The 20,424-nt window shown below is 45.0% G+C and overlaps 1 protein-coding gene across 1 annotated transcript in view; it reads left to right on the top strand.

Annotated features, from left to right (window-relative positions):
- GCLC (glutamate-cysteine ligase catalytic subunit) overlaps window positions 1-20,424 on the top strand; it is a 291,987-nt gene that overhangs the window by 122,824 nt on the left and 148,739 nt on the right. The window contains exons 5-6 of the mRNA XM_078647946.1: window positions 1,347-1,405; window positions 1,496-1,632. Coding sequence (XP_078504072.1) covers window positions 1,347-1,405; window positions 1,496-1,632 — 196 coding nt within the window. The remainder of the gene's footprint in view (window positions 1-1,346; window positions 1,406-1,495; window positions 1,633-20,424) is intronic.

Raw genomic sequence — 20,424 nt, 5'->3', positions numbered from 1 at the left:
TTGGGGATGGGTAAACGCGCCCGCGATAATAATAGAGGCGCAAGTTTATACTCGCTCTGCACGGATTCAAATATAACGCTTTCAAACTCCGTCCTGCCCTTTGGCAGCGAGGGATTAACAAACACAAACAAGTCAGGTCCCGGGCCGGCAGCCAATCACAGCGCGGCCCGGGGAATGACGTCACGGGGGTGTCCCTGGCCGGCAGCCAATCACAGCGCGGCCCGGGACACACGGCAACAAGGGGCGGGACTTAAAAAAAGAGTCAAACGCCCAGGATTCACGTTCTGACCGGGAAAAAGTGATTGACAACGATGTCTTCCAATAGCTAGCCTCCATTTATGGAGCTAGCCAATGGAAGAAGGGTCGGGTTCAAGTCCCCCATACTGTTCTAACATTAGATTTCACCTGCGCGAAACGCTGCTTGCGCAGCTTTCGACAGGCGAAACCTAAGAACAACTAATCCGCACCACTCTAGAGGGAGAAGAGATTATACCCCTGCAATAACTGCATGACACCACATTAGCCACACTTCCCTCTCCTTTGACTCAGAACTGTGTTACCTTTAAAGATTTATGTCATGTGGAAATCCATTGTGGAATTTCATTACAACAGTTTTTCTTCTTCAAAGCTGAACTAAACCACTCTTGTTAGGTTTATTAATTTAAGCTTTTATTTATCTGCCTTTTTGATTGTGTTACTTGGTGTACTTTTTACGTGTCAAAACATAATCTTACTATTTGTATTGCATCGTGTTTTCCTTCCTTTTTTATGGCTGACCCATGGAGGAACAGAGCTAAGATGTTGCCTGTGGTTTAGTAATGCATCCTGGCTTAGTTGTGCAGGAAGAATAAGACCGAGATGTATTTCCATAGTTTAGACAGAAGCTAGGCTTTTGAATTATGCATTACTTGCAACTATATATGCACGCATACCTGCTATTGCAATATTTGCTTACCTAAATGTTTGAATGTTGGTGTATTTGTCTATCTATAGTACTTTCCCTTTCGGCAGAAATTGCCTAGGAGTGAATTGTGGCACTTGCAATAGTTAAAATCAAGAAGAGTTTTATTTTGTAATTACTTTTATACTTGAAACTGTTGTTTAAGGCTCCCCTTCCTGCCCAAATATGCAATTAATATGGTGAAAGCCAAAATAAAAGGTAGCTACTGCGAAGAGCAGATAAGGCTAATTGTACAAGATGTGTTAATTGAGTTCACTTCCTTTAGCTAAAAGCTTTTGTTAAACGTTTTGATTACTTTTGTTAATTTACGAAAATATGGTTGGAAAAAATAAAAACGATGAAAGAGTTCGTAGTAAACTTTTCTCTTCTAATTTTTTTTTTGTAGTACATTAACCAGAAATATTCGACACAGGAGAGGGGAAAAGGTTGCAATAAATGTACCGAGTGAGTAGGTTTTCTCTTGTTTCTGCGCAAGTTCATGATTGATGTCTTCACCATTTTCTTTATTTAATTGTTTTGTTCTTCTTCACACAGTATTTAAGGATAAGAATACACCGTCTCCTTTTGTAGAAAAATTTCAGCACGATGATGGAGATGGAGCCGGTGCAGCTAAGCCGGATCATATTTACATGGATGCCATGGGATTTGGAATGGGAAACTGCTGCCTTCAGGTTGGACTGGGGAAGGGATTGGTGACTTGAGCTACCAAGGAACACCAACTTTGCTATAATGATATCTGTTAACGTTTTCAGATTGTTTCTAGCTTGAAAGAGATGTTCTGATTTAAGTGAAGCAGATGCAGGCCTTTTCCCTAGTGCTTTTATCACTCGAGGGCAGTGTGACAATGTTGCCTTTGTCCATGAAAACACCTAAACTAGATCTTAGGATGTGCTACCAGTGATGCAGATAGTGCAAGGAAGTGGTGCCCCGCGACAGGAGGGGCCCTATTACATTGGCTGTTTCCTTCACTCTTACGTGGTGCCTTCAGCCTCGCAGGTATCTGAATCCTCAAAGTGTTTCAAGCTGCACTTATGCAAACCCACAGATGGTGTGGTTTTTAACTGCCTTTGGTTTTGTTGAGTATGTCTATTTTCAACGTGCCTATCATAGTAGTGAAGTGTCTACTCTGTGCATGTTCACGCGCTGTCTGTTCATTAGAAAATGAACATATTGTGTGGCCTCCATCCTCTTTGGAAAAAAAATGTATATAGACACAGGTGCTCAACTGTGCGAGCTAGTATGGACATATGGTAGTGAGAGTATCTTGAGTTACCAAGTATAAGGATGTGTCAGTTTTTTTGACTATTGATTTGCTTTGTTTCATGCCACATTTTATTTGTGGCACTATTTTTATTCAAATTTTTTTATTTTCAAATTTTATTTTACTTAGAAATCAGATTATAGTATACAAAATATGATGGCTAGAATGCTTACATTATGCTCAGGCTCTGGTATTTACTCTGAGTTGTATCCAAGACTCATTATAGTGCACACCATGCCTTCTCAGTTTGGACCCAGCCGTATGCAATCACTTGCAGAATCAGAAGAAAAGTGAATGCTTTCTCTTTAATAATATTTTAGACTAGATGCTTGCACTGAATACTGATTCTACCTTTTTTTCTGTGTGCACTTTTTGCCTCCATTCGCCCTGCCTGTTATCTGGGTATGAAGGAAGCTTGCAATGCCTATACCCCATGCAGCACTTATTCCATCCATTTGAGTGAAGAATGATCCGGTGATGCCAATGCTGCACTTGTTCTACCTTTGATGCAAGGGTGCACAACTGCTGCTTTAGTCCTCTATCTTGCTTTTGGTGAGCCTAGGAACACTTCTACTGCTGTCTGCACCGAGTGTCTGTTCTGTGTGTGAAGAATACCCAGGACAGACACCCTTTCTGCCCAGTAACCGGACAAGGATACTGGTAAAGGTCCTAGAACAGCGGTTCAGAGAGTCTTACTTAAGTATCACTGATAGTCTCTCCTCTCAGTGAGCACCTGAAATCCTTTGAAGTGTACAGACCGATTGAGAACACCACAGGGTATTTGAGGTTCCTGGCAAAATTTGGAACTTTGAGTTTTCAATACCGAAACATGTCTGTTAATGTTATGAGCCGTTGTTGTGACCTTACAGCCAGACATCCTCCACATGTATAAGGACTAATACAGATTTGTGCTGTTTTGCCAGATGACATGTGTTGACCTAAGGAGGCACACAGAAAACTGAATCTGTACTCGATTATACATACTTGTATATACAACAAGGATCTCCTGTAATTTACAAACACCTTTCTAAAGTTTGTGAGGATAATGTGGTCTGTACTCAAGTTGTATTTATCTTCTTGTTGTAAAAAAACAACTTTAATTACAGGGCTTAATTCTTAAAATAAGGCCCTCTGAACTGCTGTTCTTGTCTGTGTGCGAGGCATGATTGCTGTATCTAGTTTTGCTAAAGAAGTTGTCTTCAGGCACTGTCTGGTGGAAAGAGAAAAAAACTATTTAAATGGGTACCAATATTATGATAATGGTGATGAAAGTTTTGTAGAGCGCACAATTGTTATGAAAATTGCATTCTGGTGCCTGCAAACAAATGAGAGTTGGACCCAACCTTAATTCAAAGTCTTAGAAAGAGCAGACGACGATCTAGGAAAACCAGACGCTAGAGAATTTATTTTTTTGAGAAACGTACAGAACACGAACCAGAGCCTCCTCGTCCTGACAAGTAAAATCGGGCTTGAGGGTGAAGTTACAATCTGAGCAGTAATATGCCTTGCCCCCCCCCTCAAGAAAGAGCATGGGGTAACAGTGCATTTATTGTGCCTAAGCGCCAACAACTCCTCTCTAGCCACCTCCCCCCCCCCCACACTTCCCACCCATCTTTCCCTTCTGCGGCGAGTGGTTTGTGCAGCATGGCTGGCGCTGGGCGCGATATCGGCTCAGACAGCTTCGCATCGCCTTTATTAAGTAGCAGCCAGTTGAAAGAACTGAACTGCTAACCTGGTAAAGTTGGCGGCGGTGAATGTCACCACAGGAACGAAAATAAATGGCACTTGAGTGGGACGTCTCCACGCAAGTCAGTGGTCGCAGAAGTACTGTGCTTCTGCTCTGCTCAACCCTGAGAGAGGTGCCTACACCGCGAAGCAGGCAAGCAGTGAAATGAAGGCACGCAGAGGCGCTGTGCACCCTGCAACATGCAGCAGTGCACAGCGCAGTAAACCAGATAAAAAAATTGTGAGCTGTTTAAAATCTAGAGGGAAATACAAATAAAATGAAAGGCTGAGTAGCCTGCAGCAGTCCACGGGGTAGAGAGACAGGAGAATAGGAGCTGAATTCAAAAGCCACAGGCAGCACGGGCAGCGGTTCGTCTTCTAACTCTGACCTTGGAAGGAAGTCAATTCAGTTTCCCCTTTGCGCTGCTTAATGGATTATGATGGTTGCTTAATGTGGCCAAGCTTATGATTGGTGGTAAGGTTCTTGGGGTGGGCTCTGTGTACCCACTCACAGTGTAACAAAGCTTTTCCTCCTCCGTCTAAATCACATACTAGTAGTACTGAGAATCATTTTAGAGGGTCTTACGGGGTACTGGAACTTGAGCCCAGATGTGATTCTGGATATGGCAGAATCCTGGGTAACTACGAAGACCCTTCTAGCTAATTTTAGATTTCAGTTGAATGCAGAACCTAGGTGTTTACATTAACAGGGGTTTGGAGCAGATAGTTGTGGGCAATCTCGACCCAGTAATAACCATAATGAAGTTGGACTATGCAAAGTGAACCCACCTAAACATCCCTTCGGGGCAGGCGTTAAAGATTGCGGCAATACCACGTATATCCGGAGTATGCTGCCTCTTTTAGTTAAGACCTCTGTACTGTGGAAGATTGATAAAGGCGTCAAATCCTTCATATGGGTAGAACACAAGGCCTGGAAGTATCAAAATTAATTGCTCAAAGATGGTGTGGGGGAATGAGCCTCCTTTTTGTGGAGCATTATTACACAGCCCTTGACTTGTCCCAACTTGATTACCTCAGGCCATGTCCAAGTTGTAATCTCACGCACACGGACTCCTCAAAGTAACACTCTGATACAGGTAAATGCCCATATAGCATTATGGCAGTATGTATGTAAACAGGCTGGTATCCCCGCTGGCTGACAAAGAGCTTAAATCTTTTGTGGACTTAAGAGGAATTTCACTTACCCCGGTCTGAGATGTGGAAATATTTGCAACTGAAACACTCTCTCCAGCTGGCTCATACCACCTCCCCCTCCAAGTAATGAAGGGTTTGTCTCTGACTGCTATAATCTCATATGCGATCTCCATTCCCAGCCTCTCCGACTTGTAGCAAGCCATTTGGCAATTCCTGCTTCTCTTCCAGGGGATACTCATCAGTCATAAGCACTCTATTCTCTCCGCCCATGAGCGGGAACCCGTAACATATAGCATAATACATATATATATGTGTATATAGTAGAAAAGGAGTACATAGTACGAAATAATTATTCACATATACATGTATAAACCAATAATATGCAGCCCTAAACCTATCTAATAGGCTAAGAAAGCCAGAATTACATGCATTTCTCTAGTATGAAAATAACCCATAATATATAATGTAAGAGAAGGACATGTACAGTAATTGCATTCCGCAAAACAACCTTTTATTTTCACCAAAGAAAAACGGTAATGACAGGCAATTAGCCTAAAGAAGGCTGCATAAATAAATAACATCCCTGTACAGAAAAGGAAACTGGCACCTCGCCTTTAAGGCCTCAGAGAATCTGAACACTTTGCCTTTAAGGCCTCCAGGAGAAACCTGCTCCCATCATGCACCACAAGTGACAGTTAGGTCAGTTCTTTTTTCCGGCTCTTTCTGAGAGGAACCTGGAGCTTGAGCTCAACTGATTTTGACTTTTTTCGGTCAGAATTTATATTCTACCTACTTTATTCGATATTTCCTTTTGCCGGTGGTATTTTTCAATCTTTTTCTGACTAATTGGTAATTCTTTTTTAGTCCGATATGCCACCTTTATTTTATAAATGACCTTCCAGTGGGAAGAAGATGTCTAAATCCGATCCTCATTTGGTCTATGTAGTGTGTTTACCTTCTCACAACAGAGACATGTTACCACTGTCTTCAACTTTCAATAAGAACTTTGAAGGAGAGAGAGAGATCGGACTTCTTGGCTTACTGGAGAGAGGAAAACCTCATGAAAAAGGCCCAGGGAGTCCTCTTTCATCTGGAGGGCCCGAGAAAACGGCGAAGATCTGCTTCACCAAAAGCTAGAAGTAAGAAAAGGCTTCATAGCGTGACGTCGACGTCGAGACCAGCTGAAAAAGTAAGATCGACGTCAAGATCAAGATCGCCATCGAAAAGTAAGTCTACGTCAAGACCTGTGACGTCAACGCCAGTGAGATCTAAGACCAGTTTGCCAGCGAGAAGTAGATTGACGTCGAAGGCCTGAAAAGCGAATGAGATCGACGTCCAGATCGCCATCGAGACATGCTGCGGACTCGAAGCATGAAAAATCGCAGTTGACGTCGAAGCGACCATCTAAGTCAAGGAGGTCGACGTTGAGATCTCCACCACCTGTTCAAGGTCTGTGCCGAGGCGCTCTAGATCAACCTCTCGGACCCGTCCGTGGTCTTTGTCGAGGTTAGAGTCGACGTAGAGGATACCGCGTTATCATCAGTGGTCGACGTCGAAGGTGCTGACGTAGAGGGCTTTGTCCCATAGATCTCAGTCTTCCAGAGTGTCACCTTCACGGTCGTCGTCGATGGTGGCTCATTCTGGTTCGACGTCGAGGCATTTGATGTCGAGGGACAGACCAGTTATCCCTACGGAAGGGTTGGAAAGACCAGAGTCTAGATCACGGCTCCCAACGTCGAGAGATACTTCTTCTTTGCTGGGGATAAATATTATTCAAGTTACACCGGAGGGCTCTCCGGTGCGCAAATCACCTCCTGTTAACATGTCTCCTAGATGTATGGAGGACATTAGACACTAGAAGATGCAACCCAGACCTAATGAGAGGCCTCTTATCTTGGAGTGCTCAAGACCTCCTGCTAGTAAGTCCCCGAGACGTTCCAGATCACCGTTAAGATGGCGTTCACACTCAGGAGAACGCTCCAGATCACGCCGATCTCATACGCCAAGGAGAAGACCGAGGTCTCCTACAACGACCATGTCAACAAGGTCTTCGTATAAAGACTATTCTCCTACTATTTCATCAACTCTACCTTCCAGGGTCTCCCCTGTTGATGATCTTAGGACATTCAGTGAGGTGTTATGTAGAGGTGCTACCATGTTCAACATAACCATGTCTTTACCTCAAGTTACTTCATCCGTTATATTTGAAACTTTGCACCATAAGTTTTCGGCGAAGCCTCTACTGTCTTTGGTGCCAGGATTGCTGGAACCTGCGATGAAGAGTTTAGTGCAGCCGCTCTACTGGGGTGATATGACCGATCGTTATGGGATTCCTTAACAAGATTTGCGGAAATATTACCCAAGGAAGATCAGAAGAATTTCTCGGAGATTGTTCATGGAGGAGGCCTGGTTGCTAACCAGATTATTAGTATGGCGGCCGATTCTGCTGATTTAGCAGCTCACGGATATGCCCCTGGCATCTGTTCACGAAGATCAGCGTGGCTTCGCCTCACCGGCCCCAAGCCTGATGCTCAGAGGAAGATTGCTAATTTGCCCTGTAATGGATCGTCGTCGTTTGGGTCTCAAGCAGACGACGCAATGGCTAAAATGAAGACTGAGTTAGATAATCTTAAGGCAGTAGGCCTTGAAAAAAAAAGTTTTGTCGTCGCTTTCGCCCCTATGACAAGCAGTCTTTTTCAGCAGCAAGGGCAAACCTCGAACTGGTCATCGCAGGACCAGGGCAAAACGCAACAAAGGTCCCAGTTTCAACAACGCAGACCGGGACGGGGCAGAGGCGGTAACAAACAGCAGTTGGCAGCGCCAAAGCAGCCACAAACAATGAGATGGGTCTTCCTCCAAAGCTGTTGTCCACGCCGGTAGGAGGAAGTGTTTCATCACATCTGGAGGAGTGGAAGCGTATAACAAAAGACAAATGGGTCTTCGACATTGTTCAAAATGGATATCTTCTCAAGTTCAAGAACCCTCCTCCATCTATACCTCCGAAAGGCATTTCTCACCGCGATCAAAGATTGCTGCAAAAGGAGGTGAACACCTTATTAAGCAAAATAGCTATAGAGAAAGTTCCAACTCCGCAAAGAAATCAAGGTCTGTACTCTCGTTTCTTCCTTGTACAAAAAAGAGGCCCCACCACAGAATACAGACCTATACTGGATTTGAGACTGTTGAACGGATTCATTCGCAGAGAGAAATTTCGAATGTTAGCACTCCCATCAAATTTTCCCTCCGCTTCACCAATGGGATTGGATATGCTCCCATCGATCTGCAGGACACATACTTCCATGGCCAATATCCGAGAAACATCGCAACTTTCTGCGGTTTCGAGTGTCTGTCCAGCATTACCAGTATTCAGTTCTTCCGTTCGGGCTAAAGTCAGCTCCCCGAACATTCTCCAAGTGTATGGCTGTGGTGGCCTGCCTTCCTTCGCAAGCAGAGGATATTCATTTATCCCTACTTGTACGACTGGCTCCTGAAGAGCTCATCTCCAGCTCTGTTGCAGGATCATTTCTCGAGCTGCCTTCAACTGCTACACAACTTGGGCCTTCACGTCATTTAAAAAAAAAATCCATACTAAACCAGATTTGAAAGATCCACTATCTGGGTTCCTTCATGGGCACCGAAAAAGTAAACCTGTGTCCTTCGGAGGAGAGGTGGTTATCAATTTGGGGAAAATGCCTGACCCTTCTTCACACGCAGTTCCCGACAGTTCGTCAGGTATCATCTCTACTGGGATCAATGGCATTGTGCATCTTTATAGTACCAAACGCACGATAATACATGCGTCCACTACAGCAATGTTTGGAGGGCCAATGGATGCAAATATCAGGGTGCTGGGAGGACCAGATAATTCTCCATCAAACAGCCAAAGATTCCATCTGGTGGTGGATGAATAGATCGCACCTGATGAAGGGAGTCCCTTTCCACCAGGACCCTCTAACCCAGACTCTAGTCACGGATGGTTCTCTCCAGGGTTGGGGTGGTCATATGGGCCCTCTGCAAGTACAAGGTCTTTGGTTCGACTCCAAACGGGGTTACCACATCAATCTGCTAGAGTTGAGAGCCGTACATCTAGCTCTCAAGTCCCGGTTTCGGTCGTTCAAGTCTCGATCCATTCTAATTCAAACTGGCAATACAACGACTATGTATTATTTGAACAAACGGAGGTACCCGATCAAGAACGCTCTCCATAGGCTCAAACCACATGGAATTGGCTTCTGGCAAGAGACTTGTCAATATTAGCTGTTCATCTACCGGGCTCCCTTAATTCTCAGGCGGACTTCCTCAGCAGAGACTTCGTCGAAGCACACGATTGGGTTGTCAACGACGAGGTCGCACGCAGCATCTTTCAAGAATGAGGAACGCCAGATAGCGACCTGTTTGCAGACGCTTTAAACACAAAATGCCCCGTCTTCGCATCCAGGTTTCCCCAGAAAGGATCTCAAGGGAATGCCCTTTTGATCGAATGGTATCAGAACTTACTGTACGCTTTTCCCCACTGATCCCATTGATACCACTGGTAATCAAGTTGTACAGGGCCAACTCCAGGATGATCCTAATAGCCCCGGAGTGGCCTCGCCAATGGTGGTTTCCGGACCTCCTTCAACTATCGGAAGTGCCACACAAGAGGTTACCATGTCGCCCGGATCTTCAATCCAAGCAGGCAGGGAGAGTATTCCTCCCCAACCTGTCCTCCCTCCGGTTGACCGTATGGCTCCTGAAGTCATCCAATATGGTCACCTACAATTAAATCCAGACTGTGGATATTCTCAATGAAGTGAAACGTCCTTCCACGAGAGTCATATGCCTTCAAGTGGAAGCGGTTCTTCCTATGGTGTGTGAACAATGGACACGATCCCATCCGGGGTCAGGAACAGGTGATTTTACCTTATTTGCTGCATTTGGCTAAATCTGGGCTTCAGTTTGCTTCTATTAAAGTTCACCTTGCAGCAATCACGGCCTATAGGAAGTCCCCCAACCAGACTTCTTTCTTTAGAATTCCGGTAGTAAAGGGTTTTCTGGAAGGCTTGAGAAAGGTGTACCCACCAGTCAGATCTCCCTCTTCTCCATGGGAGCTAAACATTGTGTTGCAAAGTTGATGGGGGCTCCATTCGAGCCAATTCAAAAAGCTTCCTCACAGCATTTAACGTGGAAAGTCTCGTTCCTGGTGTCCATTACTTCCGCTCGCTGGGTGAGAGAGATCCAAGTCTTTGCTGTAAGGAACCTTTTACTGTGTTCCACGCTAACAGAGTGGTTCTCAGAACACATCCTAGTTTTTTGCCTAAAGTAGTCTCGGACTTTCACATTAACCAGACTATAACTTTACCCACTTTCTTTCCGAATCCTCCAGAAAGATCTCTCCATTCCCTAGATCTCAAAAGGGTTCTTAAGTTTTATTTGGACAGAACAAAGACACTGAGGAAGTCGGACCGCTTGTTTATTAACTATGGTCCCGTTAACACAGGTTCTGCAGCTTCCAAAAGATCCATTTCTAGATGGATTGTTTCCTGTATTCTCCTGTCATACCAGTTGGCCAACAAATCTCTTCCAGGGAAGCCAAAGGCCCATTCCACTAGGGGAAACACTTCTACCACGGCTCTCCTGAGGAATGTCCCCATGGCAGAAATTTGTAAAGCAGCTACATGGCGATCAGTTCATACCTTTACTCGCCATTACTGTCTAGATACGGACACACAGGCAGATGCTCAGGTTGGGCAAGCCTCATTTAGAAACTTGTTTGCTAATACTGTTTAACATGTATATGTCAAGGTAGTTTTCTGTTTTTTGCTTGTACGTTCGTAAGTGGGTATGGGCTTGCTACTCTGTTCAGTGGTTATGACTATTGATGAGTATCCCTTGGAAGAGAAGGATAAGTTACTTACCTGTAATCCTAGTTCTCTTCCAGGGGTATACTCCTCAAAGTCATAAGCACCCTCCCGCCTCCCTGGACGAGCAGGAACAGTTTGCTGGTTATTCTTGCATCTTGTATGCAGGTTCCTACAGGTTTCTTATACCGTGCAAAAGAACTGACCTAACTGTCACCAGTGGTGCATGATGGGAGCAGGGTTCTCCTGGAGCCCTTAAAAGTGTTCAGATTCTCTGAGGCCTTCAAGGCGAGGTGCCAGTTTCCTTTTCTGTACAGGGATGTTATTTATTTATGCAGCCTTCTTTAGGCTAATTGCCTGTCATTACCGGTTGTATTTGATGAAAATAAAAGGTTGTTTTGCGGAATGCAATTACTGTACATGTCCTTCTCTTACATTATGTTATGGGTTATTTTCATACTATAGAAATGCATGTAATTCTTGCTTTGTTAGCCTATGAGATGTTTAAGGCTGCATATTATTGCTTTATACATGTATGTGTATAATTTATTCGTACAATGTACTCCTTTTCTAATAGATATATATATATATATATATATATATATATATATATATATATATATATATATATATATATATATATATATATAATCTATCTATCTCAACAGAGGTAGAAGGTCCAGGGTTCTCAGGCCTATATCTGTATTTGTGATTATTGAGGGAACAAGGAACCATACTCAAAGCTCTGGACCCTAAGAGTTTCAAAATTACGAGTTGAGGTTAGGTTCGAGTATACGTTCCTTTCCTTTGAATAGATGAGTTATAAGGGTAAATCCTTCTTAGCTTTTGTTTAACCTTGGCAAAGGCCGTAACCATGTCCATTCAAATCTTAAATAATTAATTTCATTTTCGTTGAGTTTATCCAAGTTTTATTTATTGAGCAAAAAAACAAGAACAGCCGACATGTGTTTCACCCTATGTGGCGAGTAGCGCCAGGGCTTTCTGAAGGCTAAATGAATTGGGTTACATCTTTCTCTAAATTTTCAGATGCACGATAACACAATGTTTTTGTTTCACATTCAATTTTTCAATGAAGATAAATCTCCAGATGTAACAAGGTCCTCCGGGTAATCCGGTGTTCGGCGTGAGTCCCGTAGCCGTACTCCTTTTCTACTATATCTATCTATCTATCTATCTATCTATCTATCTATCTCCCTCGTGGAAGATGCCAGAGAATGGTGAAATTTGGATCCATTTCTTTAAGGAGCAACTGCAAACAGGAGACGCAGGGAAAACAGTCACCATCTGTTCGTGTTCAGCCAGTTCGTGTTTTGGCGGCTGGAGCCCAGCCGCGGAAGAGAGCCTGCTGCTTGGGTGTAGATAATTCAATGCTTATGACTTTGAGTATACCCCTGGAAGAGAACTAGGATTACAGGTAAGTAGCTTATCCTTAACGCGGAATAAGATTTGACTGAAGCAGTCAAACTTGGGGGGGACACTTAGGACTAGTACTGATTTCCTGTGAAGCTTAGAAATGCCTGGCTAGTGCACCACTTGCTTTAACAATTTCTGGTCTGGAGAGCGATTCTTGATCCTAGAAGGGTAGAGAGTTCCCTTCAACTGTGAAAGGACGGGATAAATACTCTCCATATGATAACCTGAGTGATATTCTCCCTTATGAAAACAAACTAATAAGGAAACCAGGGTAGACCTGTACTCCACCTCAACAGGTCCTGGGCACTCTTCAGGGCGGTAACAGCCAGGTTGAGCGGAGCACCGAGCAGGTGTGCCATGGGTAGGACCCCTTGAAAAAAGTCTGACTACAGGGCCTTCTCCTGTTGCCACCTGATATGTGAAAAAAAAAACATTTACTTCCAGGGTACTTCAGATGCACACCAAGTACACCTAAGTTTTTCTGGCATGCACAAGCTTATCTTCTGCATGCAACACACTTATCTGCAAAATTTGCAGAGGTGCCTCCCTGTGGCAACTCTTTTTCTGTTACCTCCCTGAAGAATGCCAGGACCTCTTGATGCCAATAGAGAAGGGCAGAAACATGTTGGCAATTATATATGGGGGGTCATAGGACCACAGTATCCTGTTTGCCCTTCATATTAATAGTTTTTAACTGTTCCTAGTAATCATGCGAATAACGGGATACCTTGGGGTGAATGAGGAATGTAAAATTATTTATTTTATTTTTTTTAAACACAAAAACAAAATCTTTTCAAAGAGCTTCCTGGAATATGGTTCAACCCACCTTTAGGAATCTGGGTGATCCCGATGATGAAGCATGCCACTACTAAAGTGGGCGAGGGTTGTATATAAAAAAGGTTTTGCCCTTCCCCACCTTAAAATTAGGTGGAATATAGGCCTACCCTTGTTTCCGTATTCGTTTATTGCACCATTTGACCTGATGAAGATTCATCCATGACTAGTGTGACATGGCCCAAAGCCTTTTCCAGTGTTCTGATCTGTCAGAGTACTGGTGTTCCATACAGTCTTCTCTTGGAGGGGTTGCTGCGACTGTACAGCACCACACCAGTCCCATGCCGATGAGCGACCGAAACTGTGCCATTATTTCAGGCACGGACGATTGCTGTTATGATCTCATCCACAATGAAGTCCTCTTATTGTGAGGGATGGTGGTCCTCCTATCAGTTTCCTCCATTGCAACACTAGATCCCATCAGTGTACCCTTTGTGAACTTTGTGGCTATCCGACCGAACCTACTGAAGGGACCTCTCTTAGAATCCCGTTTTGGGATCCAGTGCAAACGTACACCATTAGTCATTATTTTTTGTATTCCTTGTGAGCGGAATTGTTTCTTAAGTGCATGTTTGTGACTCGTCTGAGCACTCAAGAGAGACGAGTTTCCGTTACTGAAAGTATTTTGCAGACAGTATAACCCATTTTAGAATGAGGCCCCACAAATACCTAGTACACTGACTGGAACTCCAATTGGCAGACCTCCTTTCCTCAACCTATATGTTTGACACCTGCTGAATACAGGCCTCCACATTGCAAATATGTGCTTTTTGCAGCACTGGAGGGCACTGCACAGACCAAACCATGAGAAATGTGTGTAGAGATGTACAGAAACAGCCACGAACGAACGACTTACAGGTACAAGACAAAGTGTAAACATTTACACGCATTTGGGAACCCTTTCTGACTGACTCCGCTCCTCACCCTTTGCTGCATGGGAGACAATCGTAGACACCTCACCTCCCTTTTCTTTTTGTACCTCCCCCGCACATTTATGCTGGCTTTATGGGGGAGAAGTATAGTGCTGTAAGGGCCATTGATTGACGCTCTCACTATCGTACACAAGAAGAACAAGTAACTTGGATGGATGTCTGAAGGTACGCCTTTCTCTCCTCAGGCAGTCCACACCCTATCACCTAACCCTGGAAACCTCAGCTTACTACTATTGTTGTTGTTATTTCTTTTGTCTTTAGGGTTATACCACTAGAGGATAGGCACCTCTATTGTCTTCCATTCAGATTTGTTTATTGCGGTCCATATGAGTTTCCCCTACTCCGCCTTGCGCACATCGGTACTGCACAGTGCTCTGGGGTAAGAGTTAATCTCTTCATCCTGGTCTATTGATGCCTCAATGTACAATCCTACAAGGCAGGTATTGGAAGGAGTGTGATCTAGTTGTACTTTACCTAGCTACAGCTGGTTATTACCGCGGTGGAACACCCCACCCGTTTGGTTGTTCCTATAAACCGCCTGCATACGCCGCACCATGGCTTGTAAGTATTGAAGATGACCAGGGGTTTTCTGGAAGCACCCCATGTTGTTGAAATTGTCTTTGTTACCGACAGGTTTCTGCCCCCCTAAAGTGGTTTTGATGTGCTAGTGATGTTGCAAGAGCCTTTAAAAGGTCTTTTTTCTCTGTTCCTGCCTGAGTATCTGTCATCTGTCCTACTATTATGATGTGAATGATAAAAGCATCTTTATTTCTTGTGATGGTAATAATACTAACTGCACCTTGTTGTCCTTTGACATCCATTTGTCTGAGGCCTTTTTACTGACTAGTTGTATCTCAATAAACAATTACTAAAAGATTGAATAGACCCAGCTTTCCTGTTTTCATTGTTTATTTATTTTTTCATTGCAGTGGCTGCTGGCCATTGTTTTTCAGAATTCTGATTGTATATACATTTTAGCAACCTCAAAAGTTTGCCCCAAACATTACTGTCCTAGTCAAATACATTCATTTTTCAAATCATACCATTTTTATTGTACCTGGACCATCAATTACAGTAAGCACTGTATATAGGAGTTTTGTTTCTTTCAAATCTTTTTGGAGGGTCAGAGCCATTTATAAATCATATTTGACTAAAGGAGGTGGAGAGCAGAGAATTTAACAAGGGTCTCATGATCCCTCCTTGAGAGGTGGTACAGGACAACAACATTAGGGGAATATGCTTGTGGTTTTAGTAATTAGTCAGAATGGGTGTGTTTTGTTCCTTGTGTTTAGTTGCTGTTTTAATCCGCTATGGGAAGCACTCCTGCCAATGAATGCATCTGGACGGTCGTTTGTTGTACACCTCAGTCTCCTTCTCTCCCTCACAGACCAGGCTAGCACAAGCTCCCTGCCCAAACTGCAGATGAAGTGGTGGTGTTGAACCACAATATCTGAATCCCTGCGCAATTAGTGTGGTAATCTTATCCAGAATTATTGATTCCTCTGATTTAATTCATCAGCTCATAATATGCTGTATTTTCCCCTCCTCTTGAGTTTCCAGTTACTTTGGGTGGTAAATAATCAGGCAAGTTTCCTGCCAGTCATAAAGAGCATGAGCTGCATTACTCACCCACATTATGAGACTGAATGCCATGAGCATGCTATGCAGTGTGGATCTTCCTGCATCTTAACCTGGCAGCCACATTTCATGCCATATGACAAAGAGATTGTGGTACAATATTTGTGTACCTGAGTAAACCGGATCTGCCTTTCCTTGAAAAGTTGGGAGTGTAAAATGATCCTGCATGTCCACATAAAATACCATTTGGCCCTTTTGTAGATGGCAGTAAGAGTCAGACATGCTGATTGACAGCAGTATTGTATTATGCGTTCCTGTGAATAATGCAGAATACTGCAGAGGTGCTATTGCATACCAAAGGTGTTAAACCTGTCCGCAACACTTTCTTATTCTCAATTAAAAATGACAGATTAATGTGATCACACATTAATTCATTCTTTGGCAGGCGTCCATAGATTAAATCATTTAAAATGGTTTTAATTTAGTCTGGTGGTTTCTCATTGTGATCTTTGTGAGCACTCACATATTGATGGTGTAGTTTCAGAAAATGGTAGGATATTTTACAGTAACAAATAGTCAATAGCCAGTGCACTTCTCAGACCCTCCCTCCCCCAATGCCACCCCAAAAAAAGACACATAGCTTCAGACCATGAGTAAAACATAACGTTGTGGCTAAAATCTCGGCTATGCCATCCAGTGGGAAATTGGATTCACAGTTTAAATGGATTAAGGAAGATTTCAATCTCGGGGGGTTGCTACAATTTGAAATCGGTTGAAACTGATAACCAAACACCTTTAAATACTTTATCTGCTACATCTGACGTAATCAAAAATTGTCACTTTGCTGTCAGTACACCATACTGAAAAGGCTCCAAATGAAAAGTCCTTGCTTGCAATTCCAGTGATTAAAAAGTTTTTGGAAGCATTGAAAAAAATGTTTGCTCAGAGCCTTCTCCCCGTTGGTGACTGAGTATGGTTCTTTCTAAAGTAATGGTTCCCCCATTTGAGCCTATCCATAAGGTCTTGTTGCAGCATCTAACTTGAAAAGTGGCTTTTATATAGCGATTGATTACATTTGCTAGGGCCAATGATCTTCAACCCGTAACTGCAATTGTGCCCTATGCAGTTTTGCATCATGATGTAACTGTTTTAAGCACAAGTTCAAATTTTGCGCCCAAGGTACTTTATTAACCTGACCATTTCTCTTCTTGTTTTCTTTCCATTCTACAGAAAGGTCACACCATTTTTTGGATATTAGTGTTACAATTATATTTAAAATTGTTTCCCCCAGCACACGCTAATGCTAACATGTATTACGTAAATAACAGATATCAACAATTCTTGTCTTTCTTTGTATTTGTTTATTCTCATATCGTGTGTAGTTCTTGTTAGAAATGGGATCCCTGGCTGGCCAGGGCTTGCGCCAAAGTCAGAGACCACCACTCCTAAGTCCGGGCAAGGGAGTTACACGCCAAGATAACCCCTGCTCACCCTCTAGGTAACGTGGCGCGAGCAGCAAGGCTAAACTTGGAGGCAATGTGAGTTAAGTATTTGCGCACGCACCCCAGCGACAACACCCAAGGCCCACCACAAAGGAAACTCCACACAAGGTTATATGTAAAAATAGCCTTTGTATTACACCAAAACACATTAGATAAAAACACACACTTTACAATGTGCCAACAGGCACGGGCAGAATTTACAGGGGATATGTACAAGACCGGGCCACCAGGACCCCTGTCAGGAATCCGCACTTTTAGAACTTAGCACTTGGTAGAATTAGTACTTAGAACATATAATCATAATCACTGTAGCACAAACTAGAACATAAAGCACACAACCAGTACCTACTGGTAACAGTTAAGTACCACCTGCGCAACCCTAATCACCTTAGGAACAGGTCACGCAGGGAACCAGGATCTCACTAGCACCACCTGTACTAGCAAGAATAACCACCTAAGTATCACAATACCTGTAGTGGTATAAGCATAGGAACATAACACATGATGCATAAACATACATTCAGCGGTGTAAGGAAGGAAAACACATGATGCATCAACAACACATTCAGAGGTGTAAGAACAAGGCACATGACGTATAAAAAAACACATTCAGAGGTGCAGCAAAAGAACAATTTCGCCAAACTCTCATAAGTCACCACCTGTGACTGTCCATAGGCCAACTGGCCTCGCAAGGGCTGAAATGCCCTTAGTCCCAATGTCAGGCAGGCTGCACAGGCAGCCAAGAACACAAGCCTAAACGTAGCAACTGCCCACGAAGTGCTGGGCAGTTGAAGTAGCACTGGTGGGGACAACGTTGGAGCCTTCCAGGGCTCAAGAACAACAATGGGGCCAATGTGGGAGCCTCGCTGGGCTCAACAACAATAATGGCACTCAAGAGCCTCTCTGGGCTCTAAAATAAATGTGGGCTGGGAGCCTCTCAGAACCAAATGTGCCCCCACGAGCCTCTCTGGGCTCACAAAACCAGGAAATGCCCTCTAGAGCCTCTTGGGCTCATCAAACAAAGTACTGGCCCTCGAGCCTCTCTGGGCTCAACACACAAGCATGCAGCCTCACTGGGCGGTGGGGTCCCTCACGGGGGACCCAGGAACAACTGGAGAGCCTCTCGGGGCTCTAGAACAACTGTGGCCCAAGAGCCTCCCTGGGCTCGTGACTACGAGGAACTGCCCCCTCGAGCCTCGACCGGCTCTTAAATGAATATGCCACTACGAGCCTCTCGGGGCTCGACAAACAACTGTGGCATCGTTGGAGTCCTTCTTGGACTCTTGGAACAGGGCTGTCCCCGGAGCCTCGTGGCTCAGTCAAGAAATGCCCCTGAAGCCCTCGTGGCTTCACAAAGCAACGGACACGATCTCGTGCTGCTAAGGGGGGGGGGGGGCGGACACTGACAATGTGTCCCGGCACCCTCCCTTCTCCTCAGCTGCCCCACTCACCGGCTTCCTGAAGTGGGAGCTCCTTGGGGCAGCGCTGGGGCAGCGGGCGAGGCTCCCACTCTCCGGGGCCTCGCTGAAGACAGGCCAGCTGCTGCAGGCTCCTTCCTGCTCGGCGGCTGCGGGGCGGGACTTCCGGGTCTCTTGAGGGCCACTTCCGGGTCGTCGCAGGCAGCGCGGCAGCCCGGCGGCTCTGTGTCACCCTGGGCTGCGGCGGTGAATTCAACACGGGGCAATGCCGGGTGGGCACCGGCTTCAAATAACAAAGTAAAACGGGGCAAATGAAGGCGGCAAATGAGCGGGGTGACACCCGCGCCGCTCGATCACCACACGGGGCGAAAAGATGCCGGGTGGGCACCGGCCAAAGCACACCAAGCGCTCCCACGCGCTTGAAGTCAAACCAAGCGCGGTCCAGTACTAAAAGGCAATCCACAGCGCTCCCAAGCACTCTGGGGAGAGAAAAAGCGCTTCCAGGCGCTCTCAGCAAGAATACAGCGCTCTTAAGCGCTGGAGCCCCAAAATGAAGCGCTCCCAAGCGCTAGGCAGGGAAAGGGAAGCGCTCCCAGGGGCAAGGCAAAGTGCTCCCAAGCGCTGGGGGCACGGACAAAGTTCCAGGCAGGTAGGGGGGCAAGGCTGGGCCCAGAGCCAGCTCACTGCGTCTCCAGGTAGGGAGACACTCCAAGTGGCGGTCCTCCTGGCCCCAGCAACTACAGCAGCCCCCTCAGGATCCTGGAACAGAACAGTTTGTGTGGGGACACAGCCCCATTTTTATACACCACATTCCTTTGTCTTTGTCACAGGGTGAGGGGAAGAACCAGTCGCAGCTGGTTGGTGAGCACCCTTGATGGGCTCAGCCCCTCACTCTATTCACTGGCAGGGCTAGGGTCATTAGACGCACCACAGGGGGCGGAGCCAGCATTGTGTGGGGAAAACCCAGCCCCATTCAGGATCCAGGTGCACTCCTCCCCAGCCATCAGCATGCTAATCTCAACACTCACCACCGGGCAGACCCACCCAGACTCCTGGAGCCAGGCTCACCAGCCAGCTCCAGCCAATCACACGCCAGACACATTTTACACGAATATGCCAACTTCTAGAAGTGGCACTTCCACACACGACACGATCATGCCACATACATCATGGCGAAGCATTCAATCACACGAGTCCGCACATACCAGACTCTAGCCTGTACACCCCACGCATCAGGAACTACCAGGGACACATACATTCCCCATGCATTCCTATGGGAGGGCAGGCCAACCTTATCACATGCACTCAGAGTGTGCATGCACTTTCCACTGGGACACAGTGAAAGTGTGCAGAAACCAAAAATCACTACCACCAATTCACATTCATAAGCAAAAGGTTTTAGGGGTGAACCTGCCAGAAGGGCCAAGTCCAACAGTTCTTTCTTTTAATTTTTTTTAGCCAACACGTGTTTCGTCGCCCGTGGCAGCTGGCTGTGACTTCCTCAGGGCAGTTTTGTCGGTATGGTTAGTGTTGTCTTTTAACCAGTTGTAATTCCATCCCGGTTTCCCCATATAGTTCCTTGTCTTTGTTAGTTTTTCTCTCCCAATCGTATCCGTATTCCCCCTTATTTGTTGACATCCATTTTACCACCTTCCGAGTGTTTGCCCATGCAGCCTTCTGTTGTCCCAGCGAGCATGCATTGACCAACGCAAGCGTTTCTTACAATTATATTTAGATAGGGGAGATGATATGAGTAACACTAGCTTATTTTTAAGTGTGGACCC

The sequence above is a fragment of the Lissotriton helveticus genome, chromosome 6 (genome assembly GCF_964261635.1).
Source record: "Lissotriton helveticus chromosome 6, aLisHel1.1, whole genome shotgun sequence".
NCBI lineage: Eukaryota > Metazoa > Chordata > Amphibia > Caudata > Salamandridae > Lissotriton > Lissotriton helveticus.
Note: the sequence above shows the minus strand (reverse complement) of the source record. Positions and strands in the feature narration are given on the sequence as shown.